General features: G+C 39.1%; 1 protein-coding gene across 11 annotated transcripts in view; it reads left to right on the top strand.

Annotated features, from left to right (window-relative positions):
- Nucleotides 1-15,069, top strand: part of CALD1 (caldesmon 1) — a 182,810-nt gene that overhangs the window by 137,183 nt on the left and 30,558 nt on the right. For 9 of the 11 annotated variants that reach the window (XM_057550099.1, XM_007177123.3, XM_057550103.1 and 6 more), the window contains 2 exons: nucleotides 10,008-10,154; nucleotides 13,625-14,027. In XM_057550099.1, coding sequence (XP_057406082.1) covers nucleotides 10,008-10,154; nucleotides 13,625-14,027 — 550 coding nt within the window. Of the gene's footprint in view, nucleotides 1-10,007; nucleotides 10,155-13,624; nucleotides 14,586-15,069 lie in introns of those variants that run through there. The other 2 variants (XM_057550106.1, XM_057550105.1) reach the window with 2 other exon arrangements.

Genomic DNA, 15,069 nt, shown 5'->3' with positions numbered 1-15,069 from the left:
TTATAGGGGTCTTCTATTAACTTTAACTATGGAGGTCTTTATTTGGTTTGGTTTGGTTTGGTCAGGCTGGCTGTTTACCAAATCACAACAAATAGGTATCTGCTTTATTCCTTCCACATGGAGCAGGCCCCATCGTAGGAAAGGTTTCTGTTGACTTAGGAAGATGATCCACCAAGTGCAGAGCAGAGTCCTTGACTTCTTTTCATAACAGTAGGGAGGTTGGACCCATTAACAGCCATTGGCTCCCAAGTCCCCTACAAGAATAAATGTTCTTCACATAGGTCCAAAGTTCAGGATTTGGCCTTTCATTTTTCCATTTCCTGTCTCTATTCAAGGTTTGTCTTTCTACTTGCTACCACTTGTAAACAAAACTCTGCAGTTCTAGCTATGAGCCAGCTGGATGTTAGGTAAGGTTGTGTAATACCGCTGGAGTTGGGGAGGTAGTAATCACCCCAAAATATGCTTTCTTGTTAGAATAACGGTCCCATCACTCACCACAGTTGCTGGAAACAATGCTCCAGTGTCATATCTATCAGTATATTTGAGCTTTCTGTTTCTGAAGGAGAGAGGAAGGACAAAAGCGGGGGTGGGGTGGGGGGGAATGATGGGAGGCCATGCCACCCCAAGGGAAATGGAGCCAAAAGAGCACTGGGAGAGAGGAAATGAATACTAAATCTTTTTCCAATTAAGAAAAATGAGAGTGGAAGCAGGAAAGCTCCAGAGGGCACTTTTGAGGGAGGAGAAGATCATAAAAGGCCTGTTATGAAAATCCATTACCCATAAATTTCCCTGCATTAAGCACTGCCTGTGTAGAGAGGATGCTGAGAATCCTCTCAGCTGACATAGGACATGTGACTTCAGTTAGCAGTACCCACATGCCATGTACCATTTCCGTCAGCATGTCTGAAATACCGCTTTCCCTTACAGGAATTCCTTCTAATTAGTCACAGGTTCATAATCTCCACTTAAGGACATCTTGTTTTTGTTTTCCCAATCACTTTGTTTCTTTTGTCCAGTGTTTAGCAATGTGATAGCAGTACCATAATTCAAAGCCCCACCACGTGAAATTATGAACCTTTGTACTGCATCACACAAATATTTCAAATTTGGGGGTAATATTTTAATTTCTAGATCACACTAAGTATAAGACTCATCTAAAATGATTTCATTTTTTTACATTTGAAGATGGCAATGGAAGTTTCTGTTTCTAGGAGATTGTCTTTGACTGTGAAAAGAATCTGCTTGTTTATATATCTGTGGTCAGATGCAGTTGCATCCAAGTCGGCCGCTGGACATGTGGAGGTTTACCTGCACCCCGCTCTAAGGCAGTGTTTTTCATCAGCCGTATATCCATGTTCAGACCTACGTGCAAGAGAAAGAACTGGCAGAATGCAGCATTGCCAGTCATAGGCACCCAGGTCTGATGAATTGTTTTATCATGTTTTACTTGAAAATAAATTACTTAAGCCCAAGGTTCATTGTCCACATCTACTATGCACATTAAACCAAGATTGTCCTTTAATAGATACAACAGTCAGAAAACAACCCCAAATCAGATTTTACTTTTGAATGACAACATTTTTAAAAGCCCAAGTTTATTAATGATCATATTTTATTTAAGTTTCTTATTAGACAAAGAATCCTAGGTTGGGGATGAAGAAAAGGTAATGTTTATGAAAACATAGGTAGTAATTTGGGTTTATCCTGTATCAGCCACATTTTATACCAGTTGAATTTCAAATCAGAGTTAAAGGAGAGGAAAGTTTGGTTACTTTATTTTAATTATCTTACTAGCCACTTAAACATTTCTCTTACGCCTTGTCATTCATTTCAAATCAAAGCTTAACTTGACTTATCAAGTGAGGAGTAAAATATATCTTCTCCATCATCAGTCTTCTCTTTCCATATCTACACTTTCTAAACATTTATAAATTAAAAACTGAACTGTTTGTATCTGACCAAGCTTATCGTTTGAATAGGGTGGGATAGTGGGAGTGGTGCAAATTCGGTCCTGTTTGTGACAGAACAAATAGATTTTAGTTTATCTCAGGAAACTGCCATGGAATTATCCCTCCAAAATCTGTGTTTAGTAGATTTGACAGATGCATTATTCCTTTAAAAAATAAATGTGAAAAAATAACAATTCAGTAAGAAATAATCCAGATTCTATTCATTTCATTTCTACTGAATATCTATGGACTTTAAAAAAGAACACGGCACCAGTTGAATAAAAAGTTAGACATTTATCTCATCCAAACTATAATCTCAAGAAATGTTTGGGAAATCCTGTATCTCCTCTGTCATTATAAACTACAGCTATTCATATAAACATAGATGAATCGCAAAAGCATAATGTAGGGTGAAAGAAACTAATCACAGAATGCATATAGTATGATTCTATAAAGTTCAAGAAGGCAAAACTAAAAAATGAATTGTTTAGGAATGCATCCCTTGGGGATAAAACTACAAAGAAAAGCAAGAGAACAATTAAAATTCAGGTTAGAGGTTATTTGGAGGCATTTAAAAAGAGATAGGAATGGGGTTGAGGAAGGGCACATAAGGATCTTCAAAGTGCTGGTGCTATTTAAGCTGGGTAGTAGGTACTTGGGTGTTTGGTTCATTATTCTTCTTTTACGTGGTGGTATACTATACACTCATTCATAGGTACAATATATTTCATGCTAAACGTCTTTTTAATTTAAAATACTGACCCGAAACAGTTAGAATTCATCTTTTTAAAATTTCCTGATACAAATGATTATCTGTATCAATTCAGCAATGAGTCTCTAAGCTTAGGGGCCTGCCTGTCCCAGAGCAGGACCGTCCTGAGAACTGTGTTCCCGTAAGCCCTAGTCAGCCATACAACCCTGAGGCAGAATCAGAACTCGCCCTACTCCCAGAGTTCCCTCTAACCATACATGATCAACCAGAGCTGACCTATTTGTTTGCCAGGACATCACAGTCATAACGATACTAAGAACCAGCCTTCTATGAGAGTGCGTGGAGGCAAGGCGAAGAGGTTTTTCTCCCACTGCCTGATGTTGTTTCTTTCTACTCTGTTCCGCGACACGTTTCCCCACCATGGTCTGTGGTTATAGAAACTCATGTGATTATGGGATGTCACCATTATATAAAGCATATGGTAGGCTGCTGGTGATAACTTGTGGTGAATAACATATATGAGAACACTGAAGTGTGCAAGCACACAGTGTCTTACTGTTGAGAACCAAAATTTATGGCTGGTTTGCAAACCTTAGCAACTCTCAAATGTGTGTGTGTACAGGGAGATGGGGTGGGACATACCTCTCTTCCTGGGTAAATTTCTTTAGAGTAATGTATCCCCTTGCATGCTTGCACTCCCATAAAAGGCACACCCCTGACATAGCAATGAATCCTTCAGTGAAATTCAGCATATTTTTACCTTCCCTACCAGAAAAAAAAAAAATATATATATATATATATACATATATTCTAAATGAGGGGGGCTTTCTTTCATTCTATCCTGTATTAATTACTAATAGACCGATTGACTATTAGCTATTAATCCATTTCTAAACATATTTTGACCTGAAAATATTTTTATTTTCTTGATTTTTTCCTCCACTGTAATTTTTAATGCCTTTCTTTTAAGGAATCCAAGGGAAAAACATTCAGAATTGGACCTTATGTGCATTAAATGAAACCACAGCATTTTACAGACACCACATATATATAAACAAAATCATATTTAAGAGCCTGGAATGTATCTATAAACCTCTTTTAACTTTCAAATATACAGTAAATCTGCAGAGCAAATATGATTCATTTCAGCAGGCCAGGATTTTCCCTCCTGATCACAGCATTGCCTGAAATTTTACTAAGAGCATTTGAGCAATTCACAGGGCTAATTGGATATGTTTGGAGAATCACTTGCATTTCATATTATGAAAGAAAATCACTGGGGTTTTTTGGTACATGAAAAACAATACTGAAAGTATGTATGAATCATTTTGCCTCCTAATAGTTGATGACCACATTTTCAACCCACATGAGGCTTTAACTCTAAGTTGGATCCCAGATTAAGACCCAGGCTAAGACAATGACATTGGCAGAACCAAGAATGATGGAAATCAAAGAAATGTAATTGACTAAGAAGTCCTTTGCAGATGTGAACCCCAGTCAGTCTTCCTCCTGAGTCTGGCCTGCGTGGGGAATGTACAGCTGCAGAAAGCTGGGGGCAGGATGGTGTTTGGGATTGAGTGTCACAGTTACAACCTGGAATCTTTTTCAACCAGCACCACCTTCTATCGGATGACTCCTTGCATGAAAGAAGAGGTACAAAGGGATGCAGGGAGATGAAAACAGATCTTAGGGTTCAGCTAAGTGTCTGCTGGCCTATAAGTTACTGTGAATTCACAGATGATGAACTATTGGTAGGAGTCCTTCTTTCAGGTAGCGAATTTATTTGTTCTGTTGGAATTTTAGGTGCAACATTCTCTTTTTAAAATATAGGAATGTGGCAGAAATAATTAAGGAAAACAGAGAGACTTGGAAACTTTGATCTGAATGGGGATCTCTATAAGTCTTTTGTACACGGGCCTCATTTTAGTGCCTTGAGCCTTTTATTTTCTCCGAGGTTTTCCTCACTTAACCTGTGGGTTTGCGTGTGTGTCTGTGTATGTGTATGTGTATGTTTATGTGTGCTTACCAAGCACAAGGAATGTTAAAGGATGCAAAAGAGCTTGAAGGGGACAAGTCAGAGTCTGTTCAGTGGCACTCTGGTAATCTCTTTCTATATACCAGTGGTTCTCTAGTGGTGAAGTTATTGGAAGAGATTCCTAAATTTATTTTCTGTAGTCTGATAAATAACTGTTTCAGGTATGAAAGACTGCTCTGCAAATATGTATAAATGCAGTGGTTTATAAGATACAGATTCCTTTTTTATGCAGTGTTGAGTTTATAGACTTTATAAAACATTTTTAATAAATAACAAAACTATAAGCAACTGTCATGATATTTTAATTTTTCTTGATATTTTAAAGAGATCCACATTCTTTAAATGTTAGTAACCATTGCTGTAAGATATAGAAAATTAAATCTTTTCTTTAGTGCTCTTAAACTTGTAATAAAATCAACCCCCTCATAAAACTGGTTATTGCTTGTTCTTGTTCTATTTTTAAACATGGTTTCCTGATAAGAGATCTTGTCTTGTTAATAAAATGTTATTGCCAGCATTTTTACTTGAAAACTTTAAGGATCAGGTACTGGAGTCTCAAATCAGAAAATAGCAAAATAAAAATAACCAGACAAAATGAAAGGAAATGAGAGTAACATTCTTCACACTATGGAGAACACAGGGTTAAAAAACTCTGTACTGTAGATGAAATCATAGTGAGAATTTTGCCAGTGTTGAGCAAGTCTTGAGAAATATTTATTGGAGAAGATGGGGTGAGGGGGACATTGGGGCAAGGTGACAGCTAGTGCCTTGCTCCTGTGTCTTACTGTGGAAGCCTCTGCCACTTCCTCTTTATCTCATCTAGGGTACATTTAGACCCTGGCCCAGCCAAATGTAAAGACGCTGAGTCCTCAGTGGTTTCATTATTTGCCATGTCTGCAATACTTTTATTTATTTGAACTTTCTATCTAAAAGGCACAGCTTGTAACATGATTATAGTGTTACTTGAATACACTGAGGCAGTAGAGGTCTGGTGGTAAAGACTTAAAAAGCCTTTGGTGTGAAAGCCACAACATTCCAAGAGAGTTTTCCCATTGCATAGACCTGTTTTTTCTTATAATATAACACCAGGATATTTAGGCAGTGGTTCTGGGAATGGAAGAAAAGCCAGACCTTTCTGCTTTTTTCATACCACTGACACAATCAAATAACATCATGTAATTATTACGGACTTCTGAGATTGTTCAGCACTTATTGATACACACACATACACACACACACACACACACACACACACACACACAAGATCATCTCTCTCCCGAATATTTGATGAGCCATTTTGCTGCCAGCAGCACTGGGCTTCCGGCAGTAAGGTCAATCATACCTTTCTCCAAGTGGTCTCTAAGAGATGAGCAAAGGCAATTACCCAGAAACAAAGCATAATACTCCAGAGTAAACCTGATGACCCCCAGCCTGGGTGGGAAAGTCAATTGAACATTTTATTTAATAAAAGGTGCCTTACATATCATTTGGGATTACTCATTTTTTAAGTAAAATGCATTTGATTAAAACTCTAATAAACATAGTTTAATCTTTCTCAGATGACTCAGAGGAACTTCGAGTCCTCCGCTGCTCTGAATCATCTGGGAACATCAGTTGCCTTTATAGTGTACGATACAGTAGACTGGTTACTGCCAGCATCTGCTGAACTTTCACAGAGAGAACAAATGGATTGTTATGCTTTTATTACAACCCAGTGGGTGGTTAGGTATGAGATTTACTAGTCAGCAGCACTTCAAATACACTTAAGTCTGGTGTGTGAAAAGTTAGAACGTTAACGTTTTGTCTTTAACTGAAGCCTAAAGCAGAGTTGTTGTGCTATCATGTGGACGTATTAAGGATGTTGTGTTCTCATCTGTCTTTTGGGATAAATTCTTGTTATGGCGAAATTAGCACTCATACATTGCTGATGTTACATACCTTTCTGGAGGGCAAATTGTCAGTGTTTAACAAGAGCCTTTAAATGAGCATATCTTAAACTCAGGAATTCTAACTTTTGAGAATTTTTCCTAGATAAGTAATTGAACAATTGGTAAAAGTATATCTATAGTGATGTCCTTTACAGCATTGTTTATAAGAACATAAATTTGGAAAAATCTTAACTGCCCATCAGTAGAAATCTGGTTAAATAGATTATAGTACATCCACATACATACATCCACTACGTACATCTAGTCATAGAATACTGTGTTGCTGTTGGAAATTATATTTTGCTAATGTGTTAAAATAGTCATAAATAAGGTAAATTAAAGAAGCTGTTTCTAAAGTAGTATATATAACATGACCCCACTTTGTTAAAAATTAAAATATCTATGTATGCAAAGGAAAAGTTCTGGTAGAATACATTGAATGTTAATCATGTTCATATCTGAGTGGTGGATTAGGGAACTGATTTTTACTTTCTCTTTTGTACATTTTTTAATGTCTGGTTTAAGAAAATAATAAGTGCATGTTACTTTTAGAATCAGAAAAAATTTAACAACTAAGGTTTTTCAATTTTGAAAGAAAAGTAATAAACCTCTGGTAGTAGTATGAAGGGTAGTTGCCGTGGGAGAGGCCTGAAAGCTAAGCAACCGCTGTGTGCTCTGCCCTCTGAGGACTAAAGTAGGGAGGCCCACATTCGAAGAATTTCTATACATATCAAGTCATTTGGCATGGGCACAGTTTCACTTACAAAGTCAACTGATATGTTATTGAGCCAGCAGCCGGGCACGTTCTGATTCAAAATGCCATGAAAACATCTTGGCTCCTTTTTTGTTTTTAACTATGAAAACAATTTTAACATGTTTCTTTATTAGTAGCAATAAAAAGTCCTCAAAAATCTAGCTCTGGCAACTGTGTATCCTAGGTAAGAGTCCACCCATGGAAAGTGATGATAAATTTTAAGCAGTATGAAGCAAGAAGAGTTAGCAGAGACAGGGGCAGCGATCTGGTTGTGGAAGGCCACGCCTCCGATGAGAAACCTAAGATGAAGGAAGACTGAGCGTGACCTGGCCGAGACAGATGGCATATCTAGGTCGTGTCAGAACTAAAAGCCAACAGCATCCGCCATGAAGCACATTGGGTGGGTGGGAGAAGGGAGAGTAACACCCCTGAGATATTCAAGTATAGTGGGAAATTAAGGGCTTCAAATGAGATTCCATTTAGGAGCGGGGAGGGTTTTGTTGTTGCCATAGGGTGTCCCATATGGAGCTTTTATGCGTCTTGCTTCTCTTGGAAAAGGAAGGCCCCAAGTAATAGCCAAGACCTCATGGCTGATCCAGAGACGTAGAAGGGCAAATTAAGACTTTCTGTTTGATTAGCTTGGGAAGCAGTCATTAAGGACTCATTCTCCCTGCTGTGGTTAAAGCTGTCTACTGAGAAATAAGCCAAAGGAATATGAGGCCAAGAATCTGAAGACTGAAGCCAAACCACTGGGAAGGGCTTTCAACTGCAAACTACAATGTGATTGAATTAGAAAGGAACATTCAAATCATGTCATGCTGTCACCTCAAATTCAACAAGTCTAAAATTGAACTCATCTTTCCTCACAAAGCAGCTCCTCCACTGCACTTTCCTAATAACAACAAAATACTACACTGTAGTATGCCTTACCACAATACACCCATGATTTCATTTGATTGTCACCCACTTACAGACAAGGCAGTTTAATGCAGGCTAATCAAAGGGCTGCAAGCTGGGGAGAGACCAGTTCTAGAAACTCGGTTTTCTGAGTATTAACCTAGTTATCCTTTAACTATATCACACTGCCCTTCTCTCCATATTTGTGGAAATAAACCAGTCAGCTTTATAGAATTACTAAGTGACAGTTTATTTATATTGGCATTTGAATATTGCACACTAGCACATTTTAGCAAGTATGAAGTCGGAGTTTCTTAAGTAGCAAAGAACAAACCAACAAACCTTCAGAACTGTTCATCTTGTTTTTGTAAGGTCAAAAACATTCATAGCATTTGTATTATTGAAGTCAAAAGATAGGTAAAGTAAAGTACTGGATCTAAAAATACCTAGTTTGTAAATCTAACATGAGCAAACCATCATCAGTCATATTAGGTTCGTTTCGTTGGTATAAATTATATGATTCTGCTGTTTTGTTTTCTTTCATTTGTAAATTATTTTAGCTTAGTCATTATTGATAAGCATGAAACGTTTACATACCTGGATTTCTATTTGTAGATATGTAAGTAACACTGTAAAAAAGCATGTTAACTCTCCAAGGTAAAAAGCAGTCTGCTGCACAGTGCAGCTCCATTGCATTCCATGCATCCATCGGGCCAGCTTGTTCCTGGGCCAGCCAGCACTGCCATGCCTTCTCAGCACTCCGTATGTCCGTACACAGTCCTCCTTCCAAAACAGCCAGGTGACCACGCAGGCTATCTCCTCATGAGTCTGGGCATCTGGAGTTCCCCAGCTCCGATTCTTTACTGGGGAATAAATATTAGGGGAAACGTATCTAACTAGTGATATTGATTGTATAATTTCCCTAAGTAGTTCTTTGCTTCCGATAAACTAGGAAAGCTAAATACCATATATGCATGTGAAACCCTCTGCGCCTCTTCTACCTGCCTTAGCCCTTAGGTTTCTATCTAAATACACACCTGTGGGCTCCCAAGATGTGCCCAGCGTGTGGGTAGTGGGACACTAAAGCAGTTTTAGAACAAAAGAGGGGGCCTTAGAGGGCGCTGCACTGACTGTGAAGCCTCGTATCAGTTGTCAATAACACTTTTCTTCAGTGAAAGTGAACAAAAAGGAAAAAATTAAATCCAAGCAAAGAGGATATCCTGCTCTGGATTTTAGTTAGCTGTTTGGCTTATTAATGCCAAAGTCCTGGTTTGGTAACATAACTTGATTCTTTTCTGACCTTTGTGACAACATATCCACAAATAATTCATACAACATGCTGAATCTTTTCAATAAGTGTTTTGAGTACTTTCAGTTCAGTTCTTTGGATTTCTGCTTCTAAATCTTAACATGCTAATCATCAGCTGAGTAAAGAAATCTAAATATGCTAACCCACAGTCTCCAAAGGCAGTTGCTTTTGTGTAAATTTTTTTAGTTTAAGCTGTTATTTGGTCATTGTAAATTATCCTCTGTAGCTATTGGACTAATGCTTTTCAGATACTTAAAAGTTTAAAAACTAGTCAGATCAGGTCTCTAAACTTAAGGAACAGAACCATCCTTTTAGAACTCTATGTTTCAGTAAGTAGTCAAGTTCAGGGTCGATCCTTCCAAGAAGCTGGTGAAGATGGTGGGCAGTTGGCAAGCTCAAGAAGTTGTCTTTGTGATGTTACAGAATTGCCTACCAGCGGAACGACGATGATGAGGAAGAGGCCGCCCGGGAACGGCGCCGCCGTGCCCGGCAGGAAAGGCTGCGGCAGAAGCAAGAGGAAGAATCCTTGGGACAGGTGACTGACCAAGTGGAGGTCAATACCCAGAACAGGTACTGTCCTCTTCAGAAGGGAGAATTTTTCCAGTTGCTTCTTAGCCTGTCTGATGAAAGGAATGTGTTGGGCAAAGCATCCCCTTCTCAGCCCAATTCAACTCTTTCCGTCTTTCTAGCTTGTTTAATTCTTCTGTGGATATTTTAGGCAACTAACCAGATTGGACAGTCAATCTGATTTAGACATTAGGACACCAATGCTCCTTTCTCCCCACCCACCCCCGCATCCCATCCCCTAAACACACCCCAGTTGAAGGATTTTATTTTCTTTTGTAATCTAGTAAATTTTTTATTTACTAAAAATCGTGGGTTATATGCTTAAATAAAGAAAACTATTTACCTTCATTATTTAGGGTATTGTTATCTGTTTTGAACTGAAGATGTATTAGTTTAATAGTCCTCTGTACCTACCAGTAGCAGATAATATTTGAATTTTAAAAATAGGCATGAATTGCAAATGTCTTATTTTTCCTGATATACACCCTAAACCAGTATTCTTTGATCTCTACAATATTCAACAAGGTGCAGAATCCTGTTTAATTTAATGTAATTATTCAAACAAGCTTATGAGTTTAGTACTACATTTTTTCCTATACCAGTCCTGGTAGAAATCAGGAAAGTCGAGAATACTTAATAAGTTCAACTTTTTCAAAAGGGGCTTTTACAAGTTCACACATACAAGGTCACACAGTGCATTACGCTAATAGTTAGTATATATCATTTATATGCCCCAAGGTATAGAAAAGATGGGGAGGGGGAATGGAGAAAAAAAATAATTTTATTTTTAAATTGTGGACTGGTTAAATATAATGAAATCACCATGTAAGATCTTTTGTGTGGCTTTGGTTTTAGATTCTTCTATTTTGTGTGTGTTGGGAGGGCACTGTATTTGATAATCCCCTTCATTCAATCTGTGTAGAAATTTCTGAAGGGAAAGAGTTCTGGCCTCTTTAACGTGAATTTGAGTGGGTACACAGAGGGTTTCTGAAGGCAGTAGTGAACATGCTGGCAGGCAGGCTGATTCAATCAGGAAGCTTCTTGGTTAGGTGGAAAAACAGACTTTGTCCCTCAGTAAGTAGCTCCTGATTAGGGAGGGAGTATAGCAAAGAGGTTCTCTGGGGTTCACTACCTGGCTTTGAATCCCAGCTTGACCCTTTCTTCACTAACTGTATTTCTTCAGTCCAATGGAAGTAAAAATCATACCTTTCTTTTAGGAATGTTGTTAAATTTAAATGAGATGATAATACCTGTAAAATACACAGTGCTTGCACATAGTAATTTTGACCATTATTAGGAAGATGGTAGCAGAGTCTTACAGATCAGGGCTGCATAGTCTTCACTGCCTTTTCTATTTCTGAGTTGAAGGGCATGGGAAAGAAAGAGTTTAAAAATGACATTTTAAGGCCTTTTGTGAATCTGGTTACTAGTGAGTAATCAACAATGCCTTAAAAAATTACTAGTGCCTATAGTTTTCTTGCTTTTAAAATCTTGCTCCTACTTGTGTTTCTCTTCTTTTTTCACATTTTACTATTATTAGTTATTTCATGCATTGATTGAGTACAAAATTCTTTTTTTTAGTAGCGCATATTCAGATCTGATAACATGTGATTTACCTCTGACATACTAGTTAGCCACCAGAAGAATAAGTATTCTTCTTGCGGCTAAACAACTGACTGGTACTCAGCTTCTCCTGTTGATTGCTGTCCTGATTTATAAATAGCAAAGAAAGGTTCAGTAGAGTCTGTTGTTTCTTAACTCAAGAGTTCTTTAAGCCAGCTAGCATTTTGGAATTTGGGGTACCTCTTAAAAATTATTTGAATTCAGTTGATCCAAATGCCTTATGTATATAGATTTTCCCCCTTAAATTCTAAACTATTTGCATTTTCAGAGAAATGTAATCCTTATGTGTCTAATTCATGGAGACAGTATCTTACAGCAGCAGCTGAGGCCAAGAAAGTTTAGAATCTAGCCTTTAGTCTGCCATTTCTTGTTGTTAAATGTGAAATGTGTTTTTCCAAAATTAAGTGAACTTGAACTTCAAAAGGGCCAAGGTTGGTATGAACCATGAAATTTGATGGAGTTTCTAAACATTGCGAGACATGTTCTTCCAACTCTGGTCACAGTCCTAGTATCACATGACTGGTTGTTTCCTGCAGTGAAGACCAGCACCCCTGGCATGGGCAGTGTCCAGCATCCTGCAATAGTGAGCACAGTGGTGGACATGCTACAGTTTGGTTTTTAGAGATTTTCTTTTCTTTTCTTATAAACATCAAATTTAACTATTCTTTGTCTACTGCAGAAAAGAAGGGCAAGAGACCCTTTATTCATGGAAATCTTGACAAAGAATGGAGATGGTATATTTATTAGTTAGGGCAACATCAGCTGCTTTAACAATGAGTCCCCAAATTTTAGTAGTTTGATGCAATAACACATACTAGTCCAGTGTGGGTATTTCTGACTGGTAGAACTGGTTCCCTGTCTTCTTTCCTCCTGTGACTCTGTCAACTTCAGGGGCTTTGGAGTCCTCTGATCTAGCCAGTAGATAGAGATAGAAAGGGAAGAGAATGTACCTCTGCTTCTTACTTGTCCTGGTCTGGACATCTAACTTCTGCTCACATTTCATTGGAATTATTGGTCATGGGGCCCCACCTAGGTGCGAGGAAGAGGGGAGGGTGGGAAATATAATCCTTGACAGGCAATCACTTCCCTGTGACTAAGGAAAGAGGAGCATAAATTGTGGTGGACAGTTAGATGTCTCCACCATGGAGGTCACTGGCCTGAGTATAGCATCTCCGCACTATAACATACACCCCCATCCTCTCAAAGTGCTTAGTGTTCCAGCAATCCAGATCAGGAATTCCAGATGACTTGGCAACATGTGGGAACACTACATGATACAAGAGGAATTCATTTTTTCAGTTTGGTTCTTGTCTTAGTTTGAGTTCCCTGAAAGTCAGATTCTGAAACAAAGATTTGAGCACAGTTAGCTTATAACATGATCCCAGGAAAAAGTGGTAGCAGTGTGGGGAAGTGAGACAGAGAAGGGAAGGCAACCAAACAAAGGTTTCATTACCAAGCAAATTACCACTGTGGGTATCAGGAGCTTAATTCCACCGGGGAACTCTAAGATCCACTGCGGTATAGGCACCTCAGCGCTATCTGATTCCAAAGGTGAGGGGAGCTGAGGTATTTACGCATTAATGCTCATCAATTGTTGCTTGAGGCAAAATGCCCAGGTGGCATTAATACTCAGAGCACTTCTAGTGTACAGAATAGATTCCCCATGGCCAGAGAAAGGCCATGGGCAAAGGTTTGCATATGCTGCCAGTTGAAAGCCAGGCAGGAATGTACTAATATGGGGTTGTATATGGGGAGATGTATATATCTGCTACAGTTCCCATGGGGCACAGCACGAGTCCAGCTGACCGATTAATCAGCAAGCTGTCCTTGCTGTTGTTTCTGTTGTCCAGTGTGCCCGACGAGGAGGTCAAGACGACCACCCCAGACACTCAGGTGGAGGCCGACGATGAGGCTGCACTCCTGGAGCGCCTGGCCCGGCGGGAGGAAAGACGCCAGAAACGCCTTCAGGAAGCACTGGAGCGCCAGAAGGATTCTGACCCAACAATAGCAGATGCAAGTTTGTTGCTACCCAGCAGAAGAATGCAAAACAACGCAGCAGAAAATGAAATGGCGGAGAAGGAAGAAAAAAGCGAAAGTCGCCGAGAAAGATACGAGATAGAGGAAACAGAAACAGTCACCAAGTCCCACCAGAAGAATGAGTGGATGGATGCTGAAGAGAAAAAGGAAGAAGAAAAAGAAAAGGAGGATGAAGAAGAAGAGAAGCCAAAGCAAGGGAGCATTGAAGAAAATCAGGTAGAGGTGGTGGCAGAAGAGAAAGCAGCAGAAACCCAGGAGGAAACAGTAATGTCATTGAAAAATGGGCAAATCGGTACAGATGAGCCTAAGACAGAAGAGGAGAGGGAAAAAGGCTCAGATGAGATTCCCCATAATGAAAAGATGGAACAGGAAGCAAGGGAAAGAGCTGAGGCAGAAAGGGCCAGGTTGGAAGCAGAAGAAAGGGAAAGAATTAAAGCCGAGCAAGAACGAAAGATAGCAGAGGAGAAAGCAAGAAAGGAAGCAGAAGAAAAAGCAGCTGCACAAGAGAGAGAAAGACGGGAGGCAAAGGAGAGGGAAAGGATTAAGGAGGAGGAGAGACGGGCAGCAGAGGAGAGGCAGAGGGCAAAGGCAGAGGAAGAAGAGAGAGCTAAGATAGAAGAGCAAAAACGTAAGAAGCAACTAGAAGAGAAAAAAAGGGAAATGCAAGAGAAAAAGATAAAAGGGGAAAAGGTAGAGGAGAAAACAGAAGGGAAGTGGGTCAATGAAAAGAAAGTACAAGAAGATAAACTTCAGACAGCTGTCCAAAAGAAACAGGTACAGTAAACATTTTGCACCAAATGTGTGATGCCTGCAACTTACGAGAAATGTAATGCACATCAAATTTGGGACTGAGCCCACATTCCTACAGCCCCACGTGCTTGATCATTTGGCAAGCTGCTCATTTTTTTAGGTCATAGCAATGTGCAAGCATAAAGCAATCAATTGATAGCTAACTATTCCACCAACCAAATTTACTGGTACAACCAGAGAGAAGTGAATTGCTCTGTGCTTGGTTGCTATGAATACCAGAAAAAATGAATTAACCCAAAGATGACAAATGTGGTGGTGCTACATTGACTTATGATTCTGCACTGCATCTAAACTCATTCCTTTTAACAACTTATCTCTATCCACAGGTCTACATGAGGCAGGGGGACCATAACTCCTCAGTTTATCTGTGTGTTTGGAATTTAATAAAATATGCTAAAAGTTGGGGTGGGAAACTGACATGATGAATCATGGTCAGAAATATCATCTT

Source organism: Balaenoptera acutorostrata, chromosome 7 (genome assembly GCF_949987535.1).
Source record: "Balaenoptera acutorostrata chromosome 7, mBalAcu1.1, whole genome shotgun sequence".
Taxonomy (NCBI): domain Eukaryota; kingdom Metazoa; phylum Chordata; class Mammalia; order Artiodactyla; family Balaenopteridae; genus Balaenoptera; species Balaenoptera acutorostrata.
Note: the sequence above shows the minus strand (reverse complement) of the source record. Positions and strands in the feature narration are given on the sequence as shown.